This window comes from Oncorhynchus mykiss, chromosome 24 (assembly GCF_013265735.2).
Source record: "Oncorhynchus mykiss isolate Arlee chromosome 24, USDA_OmykA_1.1, whole genome shotgun sequence".
Taxonomy (NCBI): domain Eukaryota; kingdom Metazoa; phylum Chordata; class Actinopteri; order Salmoniformes; family Salmonidae; genus Oncorhynchus; species Oncorhynchus mykiss.
This window is the reverse complement of record NC_048588.1, coordinates 24689841-24713919: the sequence shown is the minus strand read 5'-3', so window position 1 is coordinate 24713919 and position 24079 is coordinate 24689841. Positions and strand designations below refer to the sequence as shown.

Below are 24079 nucleotides of genomic sequence, written 5' to 3'. Positions count from 1 at the left end.
CTGTATGGTGGCAGTTTGTTTCTGCTACGGTATGTTGTTCTTTCTAAAACCCTTCCTTGTTTGTGTGTTCCTACTCCTGTGTTTCACTCCCTCAGCTCTCGGCACTGCAGAGCCAGCTGGAGTTCCAGGAGACGTCTATGGTCGAGAAGTCCCTGGTCACCAGGCAGGAGGCGAAGATCCGAGAGATGGAGACCAAGATGGAGTTTGAGAAAACACAGGTCAAACGCTTGGAGGTGAGAGCATGCAGGGGGGCTGAGGGGCATTCTAGAAAAGGAGCGTTGGTTGCGCCTGGCGGCCTGTCTAGTGCGCGTGTGTGTGTGTGTGTGTGTGGGGGGGGGGGGGAGAGAATTGCCCAGTGGTTGAAGTGAGGGACGATTGACTCCCACCACCTCCACCATGCAAGTTTTGCCACCTCACAAACGGTTATTTCTATTTTTAGTGCTGGATTCAGCCTCATAACCTTCTAACTTAGACTGTTAGCATATCACAGTTAGATAATGCCTTCTGCTATGTTTGTCCTCTGACTAGCTCATATTATATTCACTCCACAAAATAATTTGTTATTCTGTCAGTTTCAAATGACATTGTGATATTGCCTGCGACAAACGTTTAAGTGAAGGATAAATGTTACTGTTCACACACAGCCAGGGAAAAATAGAAATCCATTTTCTTCCCCTCAGACAAATGCATCTCTGCATTTGCAACTTTTGGACTTGTAATTACCATCAATGTGCAGACAGCCAGACACACTGCTTTAACTCCAATCTAAAAGTAAAACTCTCTCAGAGAATCCCTCTCTGTCAATGTTCTCCACTGGATGGAATAATAGAAAGACCAGCTGAGAATTGTTCAGTTTTGGGAAGGATACGTCCAAAGTTACAAGGGGTTTTAAGGTCGTATTTAGCCATGTCTTGTTGCTACTCATGGCATTTGAAACCACTGTGAGTGGCTGGATATTTCTGGTAGACAGAAAACTATAGGAGGCCAATCAATAAACATCTGAGAGGGCAGAGAGCAGAACTCACCCACTCACAGTGTGAAACATCGACAAGGCTGGAGGCTAATGGCTGTTTAGCATTAGTGGAGGCTGGATTCAGCCTTTTCTGTGCATTGAAGTTGCTGTATGTGCTCATATGAAATGCTGGAGCATTCTTCTGCGGAGCAAATACAGTATGTAGCAGAACGATGTTTAGCAAGTAGACTCTATTTAATTAGTAGTTTCTTGTCCTTACTTGGGGAATATCTCAAAGAAACTAAGTTAATTTCTTGAACTGCATTGTTGGTTAGGGGCTTGTAAGTAAGCATTTCAAGGCAAGGTCTACCTGTTGTATTCGGCGCATGTGACCGATACAATATGATTAGATTTTTTGGTGTAGGTTTTTCATCAACTGAATCCCATTTTAGATATGGAGTATCTCTCATAGCTGCATGCATGATACGGTCTCTGACCTGTGCCAGATGTAGACTGTGAGTGCAGTGTTTCTTCTAACATGGTCCCTGTCTGCTGTTGGTCATTCAGAGCCTGGTGGCCCGTCTAAAGGAGAACCTTGAGAAGCTAACAGAGGAGCGGGATCACCGCAGCACCAGCGAGACCCGGGAGAAGGAGCAGAACAAGCGGCTCCAGAGACAGATCAGAGATATCAAGGAGGAGATGGGAGAGCTGGCCAAGAAGGAGGGAGAGGCCAGCCGCAAGAAACATGAGCTGGTAAGACCCAAAGTCACAAATGGGCCGAGGGGACTGGGGCGCTGTACAGACTGGCTTTTTACAGTGGGGCGCTTTGAAGATATGAAATAACGGCTGCAGTTCCCATCAACCTTGCTTTGTTAAGGATTATTAGACATTCAGAAAAATGAGAACGACAAAAGAGACTTCAGAAATGGTCAGATGTAGGTGTAATGCTGGGACCTTAGCTTAGAGTGTCTCACTCTCTTCCGACAGGAAATGGATATTGAAAGCTTGGAGGCAGCCAATCAGAGCCTGCAGGCGGACCTTAAACTAGCCTTCAAGAGGATTGGTGACCTCCAGGCCGCCATCGAGGACGAGATGGAGAGTGACGGCAACGAGGACCTCATCAGCAGGTATAGCTGTCTATTTTGTGCCCGGACATATACATTAACCTAATACAATAGGTATAGCTGTCTATTTAGTGCCCAAACATATAAATTCACTTAATATAATTAATTTACCTCATGTCCTCTCATGACAGCAAGTGTCAGCTCGTCAGCACGCACTCAGCATAGAGAGCAGCTACTGTTACACAGTTAAACTGTAGATAAACTCAGCAGAAGAGATGGTAGGAAGACAACGAGAGCGACGGAGAGAGAGAGAGAGAGAGATGGAGAGAGAGAATGACCCAGTCAGGATGGATGTTCCATTGAAAGAGGCCTTGGATAAAGCAATCAGAGAGAACTCTCCCCCGACTCTGTCTTTTCTTATTCACACAATCTGAAAGATTTATGTGCTGAAAACTGCTGGGCTTAATTTTCAGGCCTTTAAAAATATATATATTCTTTGTTTCCTGTATTCGGTGAGATAGGCAGCTAGCTAAAGCTACGTCAGTGAAATCGAGTTCCGTCTCCTCCCGTTCCTTATTTATTTACTCGCTCTCTGCTCCTGCCGAGCCTTGTTTGTTTATTTGTTTGTTTATGAGTGCAGTCCCGGGGAGAAGGCCTTTCTTCCCTCTGTGAGTCAGGTTTGAGTATAGTGTGTACTCTGTCTTCTCTACGCGGTAACAGGATGGGGATCAGGATGATGTGGTGTGCTGAGTCAGTAACCCAGCAATATGCAGCGCTTGAATCTCTCCCACTGGGAGGAAATATCTTTAATAGAACCACAGGGTCATCATCATAGAATTAGAATACTAGTAATTGGATATATATGGTCATATATGGTCATCACCACCACATCAGCCATGATATCCACAATGATTTAGGTTTTAGATCCTTCAAGCATTAGCCTATTCATCACGTTCTTTTGGTTTACTTGGACTGTACCTACCCATTTCCTGTCTCACTTTTCTCTTCTGTTTGTTTTGTGTTTGTATTCTTTATTTCTTTGTGTCTCTGTCTTTCATCCATCATCATGACCAGTTTACAAGACATGGTGACAAAGTATCAGAAAAGAAGGAACAAAACGTGAGGAACTGGAGCTTGTGTTGTTTGACATTGTTTTAAATGCTATTTTGGAATAGTCTGATGCCCTTCACTGGAAAGGATGCAATATCAAGCAGCAGATCTATTGTCCATGTTCAAGCCATCTCATATAAGTTCAAGTTTATGACTTACGGCATAGTCCATATGTCACTTCATAAGGACTTAACTATGGGATACCATTCAACGAACAAGCTCAGTGATACTGCATCGTTATTCCAGGGCTCAGCTATTCCCCCATAGCCTAATTTGCTACACTCTTCATTGCATGAGGCCACATGCTGAACTGCATGAATGCCATTGACAACATGCTTTTCTAAACCAAGCATAAAACAACCCCTTCCCCAGAGTGTCTGTGTGTTCATTGAGTAACGCCTTAAACTGCGGTAACATATATAATATCTAACTGGCGTAGTAAGCATCCATCGCTGGGTAAGTGTCATGTGGTGTCCACCAGGGCTCAGTTCTTGAACTCCTACCTTTCCAGTGAGAACCCTACTTCCTTTCTCCCCTTGTGTTTGCTGTCCCAGCGTGTCCTCCGGGGGTTCTGTTGGACACCGCTGTGCCTTGTTTGAACAGCGTTCTTTGCCCAGAGGCTGCACGCCCGCTCTCAGGGCCTATTGAATATTTCAGAGCTTTGCTCTGGGGTGGATGTGAGATATGACTGTCTGCCTCTGACGACGGAAAGACGAATGGTGTGTTCCTCATGAATCTTTTACACTCACTATATAATGCAGAACCCTCAAATGTCTTACAAAAAGCTCTCTGCTCGTCTGGAAAGTGGCTCACATGCAGTGTTAACCTTTGGGTCTGGGCCATTCCAGTCCCATGTCCATGTGCCCTTACAGTAGTTACTGACGTTTCTGCTGTTCAACCCTTGTTAAGCAGTATTGTAAAGTGCTGCTTTTTGTTAAAGCAGAATGTGTTCTGAATGTTAAAGGTAGACTCTGCGATATGACGTTGATGCAGAAAGTAAACAGCATAGTGGGTCATTTTCCGCAACAACTAAGAGCGTTGAAGCGTGAGGCTCAACTTCTCCACTGTTTTGTTCCTGTGGATGCCACACTGTGAACAGAATGAAGCAAACCCATGCACAGCTACTGTATGTGACTGTCTGAAAGTCAAGTCTTGCATCTCGCTCATCTCAATATCTGTGGTGCTGCTCGTGGCAATGTCATTTAGCTGAGTCTACCTTTAATGATGGGCTTGTACAACACTTGTGTATTACAGCAGAGAATGTGGTGTTGGGAAGTTCGTCTTTTTAGGGAGTAATTGGATGAGAGACCCCAGCTGTTCTTTCCAGGGTTTTTGTTATTGAATCCTAACAATGTATTTTATGTTGTTCAGTACTAGGCAGTAATGGCAATAATAACTACTGATTTGATAACAAAGTTTTGTTGGATGGGCATGTATATAATACATATAAATAATTGACAATTGACTGGCAGAAAGTTGAAAAACAAATGAAGTTGCCCACCTAGAATTACATGTAGGTACGCTTTCAGAATATTGCCACAACAAAAGAGTCCCAAAAGTATTGCGCATTCAAAAGGCATCAGCTATCTTTACAGAGAACAAGGACTTTAACAACCGATGGTGCGCCATCCTAAACAAATGTTTAAGGCCGAATTGGATACTATAATTGTCTCCATCAAGGACATACTGTACCCTCCGCTGGAGAGTTCGACACCAGACACAACTGCACACTCAAAGAGACGACCAAAGCACTCCAGGACCTTAAAGCAGCCAAGATCCACACATGCCAAAGGGATACACAGTCAACGCAGTCTACCACTGGCTGAACCCCAACCTGCGCCCGATTACCCAATAAAATCACATGTAAAATCACATATAAAATCACGTGTCACATGAGATGACGCTGGAGAGACGAAGCAGGTACGGGGAGTAAAACATTTAATAAATAATGGACATGGAACGAGACAGGTACAGCGTCAGCACACTAACACTAAAGACTAAAACAATACAAAGCAGCAGTGGGGAACAGAGCTGGGGACTGACAAATATAGGGGAGGAAATAAACAGGTGATAAGTGAGTCCAGGTGAGTCTAATAACCCTGATGCGCGTGACGAGGGAAGGCAGGTGTGCGTGATGGAAGGCAGGTGTGCATGATGCAGGGCAGGAGTGCGTGATGCAGGGCAGGAGTGCGTGAGGCAGGGCAACCTGGCGCCAATGGGAGGGAATAGGGGGAGCAGACGTGACAGTTAGGACTGTTTTGTGGCTCCTCTACTGATTACACATGCTCAAGTGAAGAGGAAACACCAGCTGTTACTGCACATGGCCCCTCCCCCTCTGGCTCACAGTCCTCTTTTTTTAGGGGGACGCCATGGATCCATACAGAAAACCGTCTGTAGACCTTACCGACAACAGGACATGACAACATTCTCCACAACCAGACCACAGACGTCACTACCAAGAGCAACAACGCCACGAGGACCAGCCACCGCGCCCGGAGCCAGCAACGCAACAAATCCAAGTGGTGAATCTGTCAAGTAAGAGTTTAACTGCACCTCAGATCTCTGTATTATGAGCCTCCCGAGTGGCGCAGCGGTCTAAGGCACTGCATTGCATCGTCACTACAGACCCTGGTTCGATCCCAGGCTGTGTCACAGCTGGCCGTGACCGGGAGACCCATGAGGCAGAGCACAATTGGCCCAGCGTCGCCCAGGTTAGGGGAGGGTTTGGCCGGGATTTTCTAGCGACTTCTTCTGGCGGGCCTAGCTGGACAGTGTTTCCTCCGACACATTGGTGCGGCTGGCTACCAGGTTAAGCGAGCAGTGTGTCAAGAAGCAGTGCAGTTTGGCAGGGTCGTGTTTCGGAGGCGCTCAACCTTTGCCTCTCCTTAGTCCATAGGGCAGTTGCAGTGATGGGACAAGACTGTAACTACCAATTGGATATAATGAAATTGGGGAGAAAAAGGGGTAAAAAAATTACAATAAAAAATGATCTCTGTATTGTATAAAAAAATATATTTTGTACCCACTAGCACATATGCCTTCAATATGCAGGTGGATCTCTTCAAATTCATACGCACATTGCGGCTGAAACTGTTTTTTGAGAGATTGCAACCCCTCTTTTGCAATGTATTCAGACCTCCATCCACATTCGTCCCACATGGGCCAGCTGTGGACACGTACTACAGACTGGTGCGTAAAGACATAGTCAAACTAGAGACCTCTATTCCCTATGTCAGGAACAACTTTACAAGCCCTTAATGATCTCCAGATAATTAAGAATGATCTCCAGAATGAAAACTCTATAGTTACAGTGCATTCGGAAACTATTCAGACCGCTTGACTTCTTCCAAATTTAGTTACGTTACAGCCTTATTTTAAAATGGATTCAATTAAAAAAATTATCATGAATTAACACACAATACCCGATAATGACAAAGCAGAAACAGTCTTTTAGACACTTATTTTCATAAGTATTCAGACCCTTTGCTATGAGACTCGAAATTTAGCTCAGGTGCACCCTGTTTCCATTGATCATCCTTGAGATGTTTCTACAACTTGATTGTAGTCCACCTGTGGTAAATTCAATTGATTGGACATGATTTGGAAAGGCACACACCTGTCTATATAAGGTCCCACGGTTGACAGTGCATGTCAGAGCACAAACCAAGCCAAGAGGTCGAAGGAATTGTCCATAAAGCGCCGAGACTATTGAGGCACAGATCTGGGGAATTGTACCAAAAAAATATTTTTAGCATTGAAGGTCCCCAAGAACACAGTGGCCTCCATCATTCTTAAATGGAAGAAGTTTGGAACCGCCAAGACTCTTCCTATGGGTGAACCTTCCAGAAGGTTTACAGCACTCCACCAATCAGGCCTTTATGGTAGAATATGGTAGACTAGTCAAGATCGAGAGAAAGATGAACAGAGCAAAGTACAGAGAATATCCTTGGTGAAAACCTGCTCCAGAGCACTCAGGACCTCAAACTGTGGTGAAGGTTCACCTTCCAACAGGACAACGACCCTAAGCACACAGCCAAGACAACGCAGGAGTGACTTCGGGACAAGTCTCTGAATGTCCTTGAATGGCCCAGCCGGGACTTGAACCTGATCGAACATCTCTGGAGAGATCTGAAAATAGCTGTGCAGCAACGCTCCCCATCCAACCTGACAGAGCTTGAGAGGATCTGCAGAGAAGAATGGGAGAAACTCCCCAAATACAGGTGTGCCAAGCTTGTAGCGTCATACCCAAGAAGACTCGAGGCTGTAATCGCTGCCAAAGGTGCTTCAACAAAGTACGAGTAAAGGGTCTGAGTACCTATGTAAATGTGATATTTCATTTTTTTATTTGTAATACATTTGCAAAAATGTCTAAACCTGTTTTTGCTTTGTCATTATGGGGTATTGTGTGTAGATTGATGAGGGAAAAAACTATTTAATCCATTTTAGAATAAAGCTGTAACGTAACAAAATGTGGAAGAAGACAAGGGGTCTGAATACTTTCTGAATGCACTGTATGCCTTCCCACCCATGGCTGCGCCCCTACCCAGTCAAGTGAAATCCATAGATTAGGGCCTAATGAATTTATTTAAATTGACTGATTTCCTCCTATGAACTGTAACTCAGTAAGATCTGAGCAATTGTTACATGTTGCGTTAATATTTTTGTTCATTATAAATTAACAATGTCAGGATGAAAGAAAGTAAAACAAAAACAAGCTGCGTCACAATCTCCCTTTTTAATCTGGTATTGGAGATCACAGCAATAGCATATGTGTCTGAATAGGTTTTGAACAGATGCGTATTGGATGGCATAGCGCCAACAGAGATGGTCGCCTCGCTTCGAGTTCTTAGGAAACTATGCAGTATTTTGTTTTTTTTATGTATTATTTCTTACATTGTTACCCCAGGAAATCTTAAGTCTTATTCCATACAGCCGGAAAGAACTATTGGATATAAGATCAACGTCAACTTACCAACATTATGTCCAGGAATACGACTTTCCCAAAGCGGATGCTCTGTTCAGACCACCACCCAGGACAATGGAGCTAATTCTAGTAGGCGATCCAAAACAAAAGGGGCAGACAAAGCGGCCACCCGTCCAGGCTCCGTAGACATGCACATCGCACACCGCTATTACTAGCCAATGTCCTGTTTCTTGCAATACAAAACCCCCCCGCCCTCCCTTCGGCAAATCTGACCACAACGCCATCTTGCTCCTTCCGTCTTATAGGCAGAAACTCAAACAGGATGTACCAGTGACGAGAATCATTCAACGCTGGTCCGACCAATCAGAAGCCACACTTCAAGATTGTTTTGATCATTCGGACTGGAATATGTTCCGATCAGCCTCAGAGAACAACATCGACCTATACGCTGACTCGGTAAGTGCGTTTTATGAAGACTGTGACTATTAAAACCTACCCTAACAAGAAACCATGGATAGATGGCGGCATCCAAGCAAAACTGAAAGCGCGATCCACCGCATTTAACCATGGAAAGAGGTCTGGGAATATGTCTGAATATAAACAGACTAGCTATTTCTTCCGCAAGGAAATCAAACAAGCGAAATGCCAGTACAGGGACAAGGTGGAGTCGCAATTTAACAGCTCAGACACGAGGTACGTGGCAGGGTCTACAGGAAATCACAGGCTGCAAAAAGAAATCTAGCCACGGCACCGACACCAACATTACGCTCCCAGACAAACTAAACACCTTCTTTGCCCGCTTTGAGGATAATACAGTGCCACCGTCGAGGCCCACTAACAAGGACTGCACCCCTCCCCCTGTCCTTCTCCGTGGCTGATGTGAGTAGAGCATTTAAACGTGTTAACAATCACAAGGCTGCTGGCACAGATGGCATCCCTAGCCGCGTCCTCAAAGCATGCGCAGACCAGCTGGCTGGTGTGTTTACGGACATATTCAATTGCTCCCTATCCCAGTCTGTTGGGATGCTGTTCATTGGCTACAGCTCAGAATTCAACACCATAGTACCCCCCAAGCTCATCATCAAGCTGGAGGCCCTGGGCCTCAACCCCGCCCTGTGCAACTGGGACCTGGACTTTCTGACGGGCCGCCCCCAGGTGGTGAAGGTAGGAAACAACATCTCCACTTCGCTGACCCTCAACACTGGGGCCCCACAAGGGTGCGTGCTCAGCCCCCTCCTGTACTCCCTGTTCACCCTCGACTGCGTGGCCATGCACGGTTCTAACTCAAACATCAAGTTTCCAGACGACACAATAGTAGTGGGCTTGATTACCAACAACGACGAGACAGCCTAAAGGGAGGAGGTGAGGCCACTCGGAGTGTGGTGTCAGGAAAACAACCTCTCACTCAAAGTCAACAAAGGAGATGATCGTGGACTTCAGGAAACAGCACCCCCCCCTATCAACATCGAAGGGACAGTAGTGGAGAAGGTGGAACGTTTTAAGTTTGTCGGCGTACACATCACAGACAAACTGAAATAGTCCACTCACACAGACAGTGTGGTGAAGAAGGCGCAACAGCGCCTCTTCAACCTCAGGAGGCTGAAGGAATTTGGCTTGTCACCCAAAACCCTGACAAACTTTTACAGATGCACAATCGAGAGTATCCTGTCGGGCTGTATCACAGCCTTGTACGGCAACTGCACAGCCCACAACCGCAAGGCTCTCACAACTGATCACCGGGGGCAAACTACCTGCTCTCCATGACACCTACAGCATCCGATGTCACAGGAAGGCCAAAAAGATCATCAAGGACATCAACCACCCGAGCCACTGCCTTTTCACCCTGCTATCATCCAGAAGGCGAGATCAGTACAGGTGCCGACAGAGATGGCCGCCTCACTTCGCGTTCCTAGGAAACTATGCAGTTTTTTGTTTTTTTACGTGTTATTTCTTACATTAGTACCCCAGGTCATCTTAGGTTTCATTACATACAGTCGAGAAGAACTACTGAATATAAGATCAGCATCAACTCACCATCAGTACGACCAAGAATATGTTTTTCGCGACGCGGATCCTGTGTTCTGCCTTACAAACAGGACAACGGAGTGGATCCTATGCAGCGACCCAAAAAAACGACTCCGAAAGAGAGGGAAACGAGGCGGTCTTCTGGTCAGACTCCGGAGACGGGCACAGCGCGCACCACTCCCTAGCATTCTTCTTGCCAATGTCCAGTCTCTTGACAACAAGGTTGATGAAATCCGAGCAAGGGTAGCATTCCAGAGGGACATCAGAGACTGTAACGTTCTTTGCTTCACGGAAACGTGGCTTACTGGAGAGACGCTATCCGAAGCGGTGCAGCCAACAGGTTTCTCCACGCATCGCGCAGACAGGAAAAACATCTTTCTGGTAAAAAGAGGGGCGGGGGCGTATGCCTTATGACTAACGTGACATGGTGCGATGAAAGAAACATACAGGAACTCAAATCCTTCTGTTCACCTGATTTAGAATTCCTCACAATCAAATGTAGACCGCATTATCTACCAAGAGAATTCTCTTCGATTATAATCACAGCCGTATATATCCCCCCCCAAGCAGACACATCGATGGCTCTGAACGAACTTTATTTAACTCTCTGCAAACTGGAAACAATTTATCCGGAGGCTGCATTCATTGTAGCTGGGGATTTTAACAAGGCTAATCTGAAAACAAGACTCCCCAAATTTTATCAGCATATCGATTGCGCAACCAGGGGAGGAAAGACCTTGGACCATTGTTACTCTAACTTCCGCGACGCATATAAGGCCCTGCCCCGCCCCCCTTTCGGAAAAGCTGACCACGACTCCATTTTGTTGATCCCTGCCTACAGACAGAAACTAAAACAAGAGGCTCCCACACTGAGGTCTGTCCAACGCTGGTCCGACCAAGCTGACTCCACACTCCAAGACTGCTTCCATCACGTGGACTGGGAGATGTTTCGTATTGCGTCAGATAACAACATTGACGAATACGCTGATTCGGTGTGCGAGTTCATTAGAACGTGCGTTGAAGATGTCGTTCCCATAGCAACGATTAAAACATTCCCTAACCAGAAACCGTGGATTGATGGCAGCATTCGTGTGAAACTGAAAGCGCGAACCACTGCTTTTAATCAGGGCAAGGTGTCTGGTAACATGACCGAATACAAACAGTGCAGCTATTCCCTCCGCAAGGCTATCAAACAAGCTAAGCGCCAGTACAGAGACAAAGTAGAATCTCAATTCAACGGCTCAGACACAAGAGGCATGTGGCAGGGTCTACAGTCAATCACGGACTACAGGAAGAAACCCAGCCCAGTCACGGACCAGGATGTCTTGCTCCCAGGCAGACTAAATAACTTTTTTGCCCGCTTTGAGGACAATACAGTGCCACTGACACGGCCTGCAACGAAAACATGCGGTCTCTCCTTCACTGCAGCCGAGGTGAGTAAGACATTTAAACGTGTTAACCCTCGCAAGGCTGCAGGCCCAGATGGCATCCCCAGCCGCGCCCTCAGAGCATGCGCAGACCAGCTGGCCGGTGTGTTTACGGACATATTCAATCAATCCCTATACCAGTCTGCTGTTCCCACATGCTTCAAGAGGGCCACCATTGTTCCTGTTCCCAAGAAAGCTAAGGTAACTGAGCTAAATGACTACCGCCCCGTAGCACTCACATCCGTCATCATGAAGTGCTTTGAGAGACTAGTCAAGGACCATATCACCTCCACCCTACCTGACACCCTAGACCCACTCCAATTTGCTTACCGCCCAAATAGGTCCACAGACGATGCAATCTCAACCACACTGCACACTGCCCTAACCCATCTGGACAAGAGGAATACCTATGTGAGAATGCTGTTCATCGACTACAGCTCGGCATTCAACACCATAGTACCCTCCAAGCTCGTCATCAAGCTCGAGACCCTGGGTCTCGACCCCGCCCTGTGCAACTGGGTACTGGACTTCCTGACGGGCCGCCCCCAGGTGGTGAGGGTAGGCAACAACATCTCCTCCCCGCTGATCCTCAACACTGGGGCCCCACAAGGTTGCGTTCTGAGCCCTCTCCTGTACTCCCTGTTCACCCACGACTGCGTGGCCACGCACGCCTCCAACTCAATCATCAAGTTTGCGGACGACACAACAGTGGTAGGCTTGATTACCAACAACGATGAGACGGCCTACAGGGAGGAGGTGAGGGCCCTCGGAGTGTGGTGTCAGGAAAACAACCTCACACTCAACGTCAACAAAACTAAGGAGATGATTGTGGACTTCAGGAAACAGCAGAGGGAACACCCCCCTATCCACATCGATGGAACAGTAGTGGAGAGGGTAGCAAGTTTTAAGTTCCTCGGCATACACATCACAGACAAACTGAATTGGTCCACTCACACAGACAGCATCGTGAAGAAGGCGCAGCAGCGCCTCTTCAACCTCAGGAGGCTGAAGAAATTCGGCTTGTCACCAAAAGCACTCACAAACTTCTACAGATGCACAATCGAGAGCATCCTGGCGGGCTGTATCACCGCCTGGTATGGCAACTGCACCGCCCTCAACCGTAAGGCTCTCCAGAGGGTAGTGAGGTCTGCACAACGCATCACCGGGGGCAAACTACCTGCCCTCCAGGACACCTACACCACCCGATGTCACAGGAAGGCCATAAAGATCATCAAGGACATCAACCACCCGAGCCACTGCCTGTTCACCCCGCTATCATCCAGAAGGCGAGGTCAGTACAGGTGCATCAAAGCTGGGACCGAGAGACTGAAAAACAGCTTCTATCTCAAGGCCATCAGACTGTTAAACAGCCACCACTAACACTGAGTGGCTGCTGCCAACACACTGACACTGACTCAACTCCAGCCACTTTAATAATGGGAATTGATGGGAAATGATGTAAATATATCACTAGCCACTTTAAACAATGCTACCTTATATAAATGTTACTTACCCTACATTATTCATCTCATATGCATACGTATATACTGTACTCTATATCATCGACGGTATCCTTATGTAATACATGTATCACTAGCCACTTTATACTATACTATGCCACTTTGTTTACATACTCATCTCATTTGTACATACTGTACCCGATACCATCTACTGTATCTTGCCTATGCTGCTCTGTACCATCACTCATTCATATATCCTTATGTACATATTCTTTATCCCCTTACACTGTGTACAAGACAGTAGTTTTGGAATTGTTAGTTAGATTACTTGTTATTACTGCATTGTCGGAACTAGAAGCACAAGCATTTCGCTACACTCGCATTAACATCTGCTAACCATGTGTATGTGACAAATAAAATTTGATTTGATTTGATTTGATTTGATTTGATTTGCATCAAGCTGGGACCGAGAGACTGAAAAACAGCTTCTATCTCAAGGCCATCACTAACTCAGAGAGGCTGCTGCCTACATTGAGACCCAATCACTGGCCACTTTAATAAATGGATGACTAGTCACTTTATGCAATGCACTCCAAATAATGCCACTTTAATAATGTTTACATATCTTACATTACTCTAATCACATGGTATAAAGTACAGTATATACATCTATTGCACCTATATCGCTCATCCATATACTTACATGTACATATTCTCATTCACCCCTTTAGATTTGTGTGTATTAGATAGTTGTTAGGGGAATTGTTAGATTGCTTGTTAGATATTACTGTTAGATATTACTGCACTGTCGGAACTAGAAGCACAAGCATTTTGCTACACTCGCATTAACATCTGCTAACCATGTGTATGTGACAAATAAAAGTTGATTTGATGCCTGGCTGGCTGGCTGTGTTGAACCCCCATAGGGAGCTGCTGTCTAGGCTGAGCTGCCTTATAAAAGCCCAAATGCTCTTAATATCAACACAGACGCTTGTAAGACTCAGGGACATCAAGGAGGAGCAGGGCGGAGGAAGCAGAAGAGGATCCATAGGAGCTAATGATGAATGTAATAGTGTGTAACAGAGATGTACAACCAATGGAGAAAGATTGTCACAGACAATTAATGTCTCCCTCCACACGCTGTGTTTGTTTGCCTCCCCTGGGCTCTCGGCACGGCTTAACTAATGGTATGGCGGTCAAGGATATAAATCGTGTGTGACACCATGTGTGAAGCGCTCGATTATAAAGGGTCCGTCATCCCGTCGGTTTGTTTTGGCCCCGGCCCGGGGGAAGGAAGGCCTCTGTGATCTGAATGCATCACCTCCATTTACCCACTGGCTCCTCCTTGGACAAAATGCACAAGGGGAAAGAGAAGCACATCCTTCAAGTCGTGGACAGGTCTCCTTCACCCCCCAAAAACATTTGAATCTCAACAGGATTGTACTTGTATAAATGAATAAAAAATTAGTGCTTAAGGAAATTCTCTCCTTGAATTAATGGATTTTTGACTATTTTGTACAGAGGTTTTTTGACATTGATTTTGCATAATGACAGCTAATGTAATTTTCCCCTGGTGATGTAATCAGGGTCAAGAGAAAAAAATACCAGCCTTCCCCAAAAAAAGATTCTTAAACAATTTAGGTTTTTTGATTTTTTTCTTTCTTTAAAGCAACATCAGTGCTCTTAGTATTCCTGGGGCGGCGATAGTTCTTCTAAGCAGTATGTTGGCAGATAAGTGAATGGATAAAAGACAAATCTTAAGAGGCTGGGGACGAGTTGACTCGCAAAGCCCAACAAAGACACAAATAGAAGAGATGTTTCTATATATATATATATACAGTGGGGCAAAAAAGTATTTAGTCAGCCACCAATTGTGCAAGTTCTCCCACTTAAAAAGATGAGAGAGTCCTGTAATTTTCATCATAGGTACACTTCAACTATGACAAAATTAGAAGAAAAAAAATCCAGAAAATCACATTGTAGGATTTTTTATGAATTTATTTGCAAAGTATGGTGGGAGAACTTGCACAATTGGTGGCTGACTAAATACTTTTTTGCCCCACTGTATATTTTTTTGTTTTATCTCGGAGGAGAGGAGATGAGTTAACAGCCATGGAATTGTCTGCACCGGTTAGCTAACTTTAGCTTGTTTTTTCCCAGGTCTCCTTCATTCTTTCTTTGCCCCCATATTGACAAGGCCTCTGTGCCAAAGCCATCCGCTCACTCTGTCACAATAACAATTCTCACTGAACGTCCCCACATTGTCAAATAGGCCAGGCATGACCTGCAAAGTTAATTACAGCTTCCCTCCTAGAGAAATGCTTTTATCTCGACTCCCAACCTTCTCCTTCCCTTATAAACACTGCCATCTTAGTGCCTAGTATTTGAAGTTATTGTACAGTTTAAAACAGAGCTGCCTAGTTATGACCATTCTACGATCAGGGGATGCTTTTGTATCTCTGCCTCTTAACGATTTTAATTGTAGCTACTGTATGTGCTGGTGGGTCTTGTGCAGTATACGTCCTGAAAAAGCTATTTTCTCTCTACTCCACAGCAAGATAAGAGGTTTTTAAAAGCAGATGTGGAGATTTTGAACCACCCCCGATCGATGTCTCAGTTTTATTATTAAGCTGTAACACCTTAATTTCGCAGCACCACATGAGCATTGGGCTCTGACGGCACTTAATGAGTGTCATGCTCTTTTCAACCGTGTCAAATTTCTGACAACCCTCCATTTCTCCTCACGCTTCGCAGTAGGCTGTCGACGCCATAATGATAATTTAGAGAGAAAACAGCTCAGCACCCAAGCTGTGCACCAAATCATTTTGTCAAGAGCTCAACCGCAACTTTGGGGGCTGTGGAGGGAATAGATAAGTGGGTGAGATGAAAGTGAAAATCCCTACGTTTTGTGCCCATTCTCTTCAGTTTCCACTTCATCTCATTCCTGGTCTCTCTCCTTGTGCTCCACCTTAACTTGAGTGGCTTTGGATCAGAGTGAATGGAATTGAGTCCTCTTTGGGGGACAAACTGTGCCCCATTGCCAGCTAACCACAGGGCCACAGTGATAACACTCCTAACAGTGACAACAAGTGCGGCGATGTGTGTGTTTCCTAGAGCTCCTGTGGTCTAGTGCATGTGGTTTTCTATTGTCTTCTCTCCTAATTCAATTATGTGGTCCTCCTTGGTTGCCTCACTAACTTCCAATACTACAGAATCCTTCTCCCCCCCCTCTCCTTCTCTCTTCAACTTCACTCCATCCCTCTCTCACCCCTCCCTCCATCTCCTCTCCCTCTTCCTCTTTATACATTTTCTCCATCACTCTTTCAGCTCTTCCCCACCTCTCTTTTCCTCTACTCCCACCCTGTCCTCCCACTGATGTTGTGTTTTGTCCCCCCCCCCCCCCCCCACACAGTGAGGGAGACTCATCTGACTTGGAGATTGAAGACTGTGTGGACGGGGTCAAGTCCTGGCTGTCCAAAAACAAGGGATCTACCAAGAACCTCTCAGATGACGGCAGCCTCAAGAGCTCCAGGTCAGTATGGCACATCTTCACCACTAAGGTCTTGTCTTCACCACTAAGGTCCTGTCTTCACCACTAAGGTCCTGTCTTCACCACTAAGGTCCTGTCTTCACCACTAAGGTCCTGTCTTCACCACTATGGTCCTGTCTTCACCACTATGGTCCTGTCTTCACCACTATGGTCCTGTCTTCACCACTATGGTCCTGTCTTCACCACTATGGTCCTGTCTTCACCACTATGGTTCCTGTCTTCACCACTATGGTCCTGTCTTCACCACTAAGGTCCTGTCTTCACCACTAAGGTCCTGTCTTCACCACTAAGGTCCTGTCTTCACCACTAAGGTCCTGTCTTCACCACTAAGGTCCTGTCGGTCCTGTCTTCACCACTAAGGTCCTGTCTTCACCACTATGGTCCTGTCTTCACCACTATGGTCCTGTCTTCACCACTATGGTCCTGTCTTCACCACTATGGTCCTGTCTTCACCACTAAGGTCCTGTCTTCACCACTAAGGTCCTGTCTTCACCACTAAGGTCCTGTCTTCACCACTAAGGTCCTGTCTTCACCACTATGGTCCTGTCTTCACCACTATGGTCCTGTCTTCACCACTATGGTCCTGTCTTCACCACTATGGTCCTGTCTTCACCACTATGGTCCTGTCTTCACCACTAAGGTCCTGTCTTCACCACTGCTTCTTTACCACACACACGCACATTCCCCCTGCTTACAGAGCAGCCCAAACTGGTTTTAGTGTCCAGTCCCCCCCTATCAGGATGTTGACGTCGTCCAGCCTAGCACTTAGCTCCCAATGCAGATAAAACAATTAGACTGGAACACTTGGCTAGACATAGGGAGGTGTTATTATTATTATTACTGGTGTTTCCTCCAGCCTCTTTGTCTTTTATTGTCACTGCCTTGATGACAGTCGCCTCCCTGGCAGTTTTATCGACATGCCCAGTGGCCAGCTGGCATGCATACCTACACCCCTCCTCTTTCCCCCCTCCTCTTCCTCGCTCTCCCGTTCTCCCCTCTCCCTGAGATTAATGGATGTGTCTGACAGCTTCGATTGCCCTAGATTTGTCTGTCCCACACCCCCACTTCAGCTGCTCACAACTTTGAAATACTTGTAAGAGTTTTTAAATCTCTCGTAACTGTGTGTCCCCACAGACATCTTCCCTTCCTTCAGGAGAGCTCAGTTCCTTGATCTCAGTTCTGTGTGTTGGTTAAGACGGAAACACACACAAGTGTGAAGTGTGTGTCCAGCTCTCTTGCTGAATCACTCAACATATTTAACCACAATGAGATGCTTGACTATAATTATTTCTAACATTTACAAACATGAAATTCAAATGAATACCCCCCCCCCCCCCCCTACTAAACTAGTTCAAAACAGAGACTTTGATTTTGCATAAAGGAATTGATTTGAACAAGACATTTTGTTTGAGGGTATTTCTCGAGTCAGTACATATCTTAAATTTGTATCTTGTGCATCTGTTTTTTTTCTGTGTTGAAGTTGTGAATTCAAACAGACATTCTCTACCCCACATTAGTTTGAATCATTGTTATATCTACTTGTCTTTACTTTCTTCCTGCTAAGTTCAATCTATGCTCATCTTATTCCTGTTTATTCCTATCATTCATCTCTCCTTTTTAAGTTTGTAATTCATCTATCATTATTTCTCTCTTCCTCCTCTTCCACTTCCTCCATCTACTTCAACTTTTTTCTGTCCTGCCACTCCTCCCTCCCTCCCTCTTTCTAGATTTGCCGTAAACGTAGACGCAAAGGAAGGGAAAGAGTGGAAAGAGGGTAAGGAATGGAAAGAGTTTAACAAAGAGGGCAAAGAGAAAGAGGTAGATCAGAGCAGGCCAGTGTCTGTGATGAGTTCCCTGAGCTACAGGAAGCGCTCCAACATCAATGACTCCATCGGAGGTAAAGGGGACGACAGCTCCCTCTTCAGTTCCCTCAAGAAGGAACAGGACTCTCAGGAGTCTATCACCTCCTTCCGTAAGGCCAAGCCCAAATGCTCATCACCCCAGGGTGACTCCTACTCAGTCAGCTCCAGCTCCTGGAGGAAGTCCCAGCAGACTGGGAATGATGATGACCGTGGCTCAGTTATCTCCCAGGCCTACACTGAAGCCACCAGCAGGGCTAGGAAGGGCATGGACAGCCGCTGGGGAGACTTCGACAAAGAGTCCACTGTGTCCTCCATGGCCCCCAGCCGGGCCTGCGTTGCCACCACACGCTGTGGCCTGAGCCCAGCGGACGACACCAAGTCGACCATCAGCCTGGGTATGTCCAGTCCCCTGAGCCGCCGCAGCACTTCCGCACACCGTACGGACGAGTCATATGGAAGAAGTGGTCGCTGCCCCAGCAGCCCCTCTCTTAGTCGTCGTTCTGGGGGCAGGAGCCCTGGCAGCGTAAGCCGTGCTGACTCACGCATATCTGACTTCCGCAGCTGCCGCCTCAGCGAGTTTGATGACATGGAGGACGGGCACAGCGTGGCCTTCACTGAGCGCTCCTCGGCCTACAGCCCCCACTCCTCCTCGGGACGCAGCCTGTCCATGCCCCCGCCACCCGCCCGCTCCTACAGAGATGATGACGAGCTCCCTGACACCTCGGACATCAAGCCGGCCACCGTCAGCCACCGCAATTACCTGGACCCCGACCTGGAGAAGGCCATCAACGAGGTGCTCAACTTCAAACCCATCAAGTTCAAACGCACCAGCCTGGAAGACTCAGAGGCCGAGGCAGGGAGGAAAGAGGACGACACAGAGGACAACAGGAAGAGTGTGCTTAGCGTTAGGGGGAGAGGCGACAGGGAGGCGGACAGCGGGCGCAGCACCAGCAGTCTGAGACGCTCAGCGTCGGCCGTGGATTGTAGGAGGTCCTCCAGCAGTATGAGCAGCCGCAGCCGCAGCCACAGTGGAAAGAAGAGCAAAGGCAAGAAGAAGAAGAAGAAGAGGAGCCACAGCTCCGAGTCAGACGGCTCCGATGATGACCGCTGCAGCAAGAAGGGCAGCTCCAAGAACAAAGGCAAGAAGTCCAAAAAGATGTCCAAAAAGGAGTCCTCTTCTTCATCCTCATCCTTGGATTCAGAGTCTGACTCAGAGTCTAGCTCCAGCTCTGGTGCTTCTACCATCTCCTACAAAAGCTCCAACAGTGTGAAGAGAGCCCCTGGCCGCCAGGCCTCTAGCCCAGAGGGGGAGAGGGAGGCGGGGACGCCTGCTGAAGGGCAGCTCCTTCCTAACAAGAAGGAGGAGAAGAATAGGAAGAAGAAAGTGGACAACCTGATGATGAAGTATCTGTACAGACCGGACAGTGACTGAGGCTGGCAGTAGGTGATGCCTGTTGCCTGGTGTGGAGTGTAGGAGTGTGTCCACTGCATGGTGTTGTGGTCTAACCACAGAGAGAGGTTGCTCAGTCAATCCTCTCCTGAGTACAATATAATATAACCTAAATATCCAGTCACCTTTGCATCACTTTGACTTACTTGACCTATTCCTGTTAGTGCTTCAACAGTGCATCATCATTACTGTAGAGATGTACAATTTCACTTGGCTCATCTTAAGACATTTTTGTTTTCTATTTACACTCTCAATTCCTAAATACTAATTGAGGTCCTTAATTCACGAGAGCTCATCAGAAAGCAATTTGAATTTGCATCTCTTCAATGGCAATCATTGTGACATTGCTTTGCACTGCTGTAATTCAGAGAGGGGGTGGGGGTGAGGGAGAGAGATAAGCGTGTTGTGGATGCATTACAATGCCGATTAGCCTAGCAGCAGGGGCTTAGATCGGAGGAAAAGACAAAGCTGACTTGGGTGTAGCCGTAGTGCTGCTCACTAGTTCTCCACCCAAACGTCAGCCTGATTTATGGCCCCGGAAATAAGAAAATACCAGGGGTCGTCAATTAAGACGGCCACCATAGATTTCCCCTGCAGCCCCATTAACTCTGGCCGTAATTAGACCCACTGCATCGATTTACACAAGCAGCAAGTTCTTTTTAGATGCCCGATTGACAGTAATTAACACTAGGTTTGCATTATTTAAGCAGGCCTGCATGTTAAATCCTGTTCAGACTAGCAATAGCGGTAGGCTGCAGGAAGACTATCTAATGACAGAGAGAGGGTACTGAAGCCAGCCAGTGCACTGTAGGTGTGCCATTCTTCTGTTTTTGGAGAGGAAGCCACAGCGCATAGCAGATTCATTCAACCACAAACCAGAACCAGAATCCATCACATTCTCTCAGTGTAATACGTTTTTTTGTTAAAAAATGGTATACAAATGGACCTACTTTAGTTTTATGACTAAAGCTACGGTAGTATGCATCCGTGCATGTGTTTGTGTACATTTTATAATGTCTAACATTACATAAAGGATAAGAACATTGGATCGATGTTTGGTAATGATCGTGCCCCACTGTGTCCCAACTATCCTCAGGAGTTGTCTTTTGATCCTTTTTCTTTCTCTGTCCTTCCAGTCCTCCTAGCCGAAGACGTTTCTGCTCGGACAAATCTGAGGAAGAAGAGGAGGAAGAACAAAAAGAAGGTGGTGCGTCTCAAGGGTCCTTCCACTCCAGATATACACGCGGCAGCTACCTGAACAACAGTGACAGTGAAGACAAGCCCTCTGAGACAACGTAGTTAACACACACACCAGCCAACACAGGCTGCATGTTGAGAGGGCCCCAGTGGTGCATGATTGGACTCACTGTGCTGTTATCACACACGTGCACACACTCACAACCACTCTGTTCTTCTAACCCTGCAACATGGCAATGATACTATGACTGTCATTATTATTCTACTATTACAAAACAGCTTGCATTGCTAAGGTCTAGAGAAGGTGCCATAGTACATCAGTGTACAGTACACAACACCAATGGTTTCTCTTACTCCACTCCACTGGGCCATCCCTGTCTTAATGTATTTCACCAGTCACATGTGACTGTGTGTCTCCATCTTGGATCTGGCCCCTCCAGTTGAACAGCACCTCCATTAATAATGACTTGTCTTTCTTGTCTCTGCTAGCTGCATGAGGACAGCTGCTGCTTGGCTGGAGCCATCGTCTCCTCCTTCCTAGATTTGATCATGATCATGGTTGGAACTGAGCCAAGGAACTGTAGCTATGTTCCCTGATGTTTTATCACTGCATTGGGAGACAAGAAAGAAAAAAAAACAAGAAAAAAAGAGGGAGAAAATAAATACCAAAAAATACTTTGTTGCAACTAGGTGTGTACACTGTGTTATTTCTTATTTGCTCGTCCTGGTAAAAAAAAGACCAGAGTTTATTTTTGGGAGAAGTGCCGTTGATATGAGTAGGGTCCTCTACAGCTGGCACCCACACAGCTGTGCTTAGATTCTGTCTGCAGTGCCACGCTGCGCCACACCGAACAAAGACGCTTTCATCGGCTCATCTGCTTGTTTTTTTATGACTTGTTTTTGCCTAACGGGAAGACAACAGAAGAGAGCTGCAGCACCAAACTGCTTGTGATGAAGCTTCAGTCCTTTCTCTTCCTTTTTTAATCTACAATTAGAATTTGTTTTCAAGAGTGCTGCCATCAAGGACATGATTTCCAGGAGGTTTGAGTGTAGTGTATCCTATGAAATGCTTTGTCTCATATGATTTCAACTTGAATTGAACTAAGTACTTTGCAGAAATGCTTTTGGGGGAGGGTCTTTGGCTCAGCTGTTTTTTTCTCTCTGTCATTGTGGTTGTTGTTGTTCTTATGCTTTTCACTTGTTTTTTCTCTCCATTTGATGTGCTTTGCTTTCCAAAGGGAATGATATTCAACACCATGCTTTATGGTGGTTTGTCTTTAGTTTATATCTCCTTCAACACCCACATTTGGACCATACCATACTGGATTACACATGGTGAGGATTAGGTCTCCTCAACCAGCATGTTAAATCCACCACTCTGTAAACTGGATATATTGCATTCAAATCCTTTTCAGTGGTCCTGAAGCCTATTTGTCATGTAGGATTCATCAGTATTCTGTCCTGAACCAATGCTACCCTTTATAACAGCGCAACAGTTTAACCAGGAAGATATTAAAGACCCACACTTTTACGGTTGCTTGGCGTTACAATGAACCCTTCGGCTGTCTCTTTAGTATTTATGAATTAGCGTTAATGAATTTAGCAGGCCTGCCAAAATGTGTATTATCCATCTGTACATGGCAAGCGGGACAGAAAGGATTTTGTTGATACTCTGCGTGAAGGGATAAGTTTGGTGTGATTGTATTACACATGATTTTTAAAGACACTCGTCTATCACATCCCCTTGTTCTCTATGCCAGGGCTTCCCAAACTCGGTCCTGCCCCTCCGCCGGGTGCATGTTTTGGTGTTTGCCCCAGCACTACACAGCGGATTGAGCTAATCAAAGCTTGATGATGAGTTGGTGATTTGAATCCACTGAGTAGTGCAGGGGAAACACTAAACCAGGACCGCGTGTGGGAAACCCTGCTCTATGCAGTCAACGTGACTTTTAAAAGGAATTTTCTGTTTTATGATGTTGTTATATGATACTCTTAAACCTGAGTCATCATAAAACACCTGGGGGAAAAATGAAAACAAAGAAATTAGTGAACATAACATTGCGGACTGTACACATTAATATTTATATATATATATATCTATATATATATATACAGTGCCTTGCGAAAGTTTTCGGCCCCCTTGAACTTTGCGACCTTTTGCCACATTTCAAGCTTCAAACATAAAGATATAAAACTGTATTTTTTTGTGAAGAATCAACAACAAGTGGGACACAATCATGAAGTGGAACGACATTTATTGGATATTTCAAACTTTTTTAACAAATCAAAAACTGAAAAATTGGGCGTGCAAAATTATTCAGCCCCCTTAAGTTAATACTTTGTAGCGCCACCTTTTGCTGCGATTACAGCTGTAAGTCGCTTGGGGTATGTCTCTATCAGTTTTGCACATCGAGAGACTGACATTTTTTCCCATTCCTCCTTGCAAAACAGCTCGAGCTCAGTGAGGTTGGATGGAGAGCATTTGTGAACAGCAGTTTTCAGTTCTTTCCACAGATTCTCGATTGGATTCAGGTCTGGACTTTGACTTGGCCATTCTAACACCTGGATATGTTTATTTTTGAACCATTCCATTGTAGATTTTGCTTTATGTTTTGGATCATTGTCTTGTTGGAAGACAAATCTCCGTCCCAGTCTCAGGTCTTTTGCAGACTCCATCAGGTTTTCTTCCAGAATGGTCCTGTATTTGGCTCCATCCATCTTCCCATCAATTTTAACCATCTTCCCTGTCCCTGCTGAAGAAAATCAGGCCCAAACCATGATGCTGCCACCACCATGTTTGACAGTGGGGATGGTGTGTTCAGCTGTGTTGCTTTTACGCCAAACATAACGTTTTGCATTGTTGCCAAAAAGTTCAATTTTGGTTTCATCTGACCAGAGCACCTTCTTCCACATGTTTGGTGTGTCTCCCAGGTGGCTTGTGGCAAACTTTACCCGACACTTTTTATGGATATCTTTAAGAAATGGCTTTCTTCTTGCCACTCTTCCATAAAGGCCAGATTTGTGCAATATACGACTGATTGTTGTCCTATGGACAGAG

At 45.9% G+C, this 24079-nt stretch overlaps 1 protein-coding gene across 20 annotated transcripts in view; it reads left to right on the top strand.

The window, feature by feature from the left end:
- LOC110503378 (unconventional myosin-XVIIIa) overlaps window positions 1-23109 on the top strand; it is a 172253-nt gene extending 149144 nt beyond the window's left edge. For 12 of the 20 annotated variants that reach the window (XM_036961665.1, XM_036961664.1, XM_036961658.1 and 9 more), the window contains 7 exons: window positions 96-233; window positions 1520-1705; window positions 1940-2079; window positions 3091-3135; window positions 16375-16494; window positions 18240-19814; window positions 20961-23109. In XM_036961665.1, the coding sequence (XP_036817560.1) occupies window positions 96-233; window positions 1520-1705; window positions 1940-2079; window positions 3091-3135; window positions 16375-16494; window positions 18240-19806 (2196 nt within the window). In that variant the 3' untranslated portion in view covers window positions 19807-19814; window positions 20961-23109. Of the gene's footprint in view, window positions 1-95; window positions 234-1519; window positions 1706-1939; window positions 2080-3090; window positions 3136-5486; window positions 5653-16374; window positions 16495-18239; window positions 19819-20960 lie in introns of those variants that run through there. The other 8 variants (XM_036961666.1, XM_036961657.1, XM_036961652.1 and 5 more) reach the window with 7 other exon arrangements.
- Window positions 23110-24079: the final 970 nt, after the last annotated feature.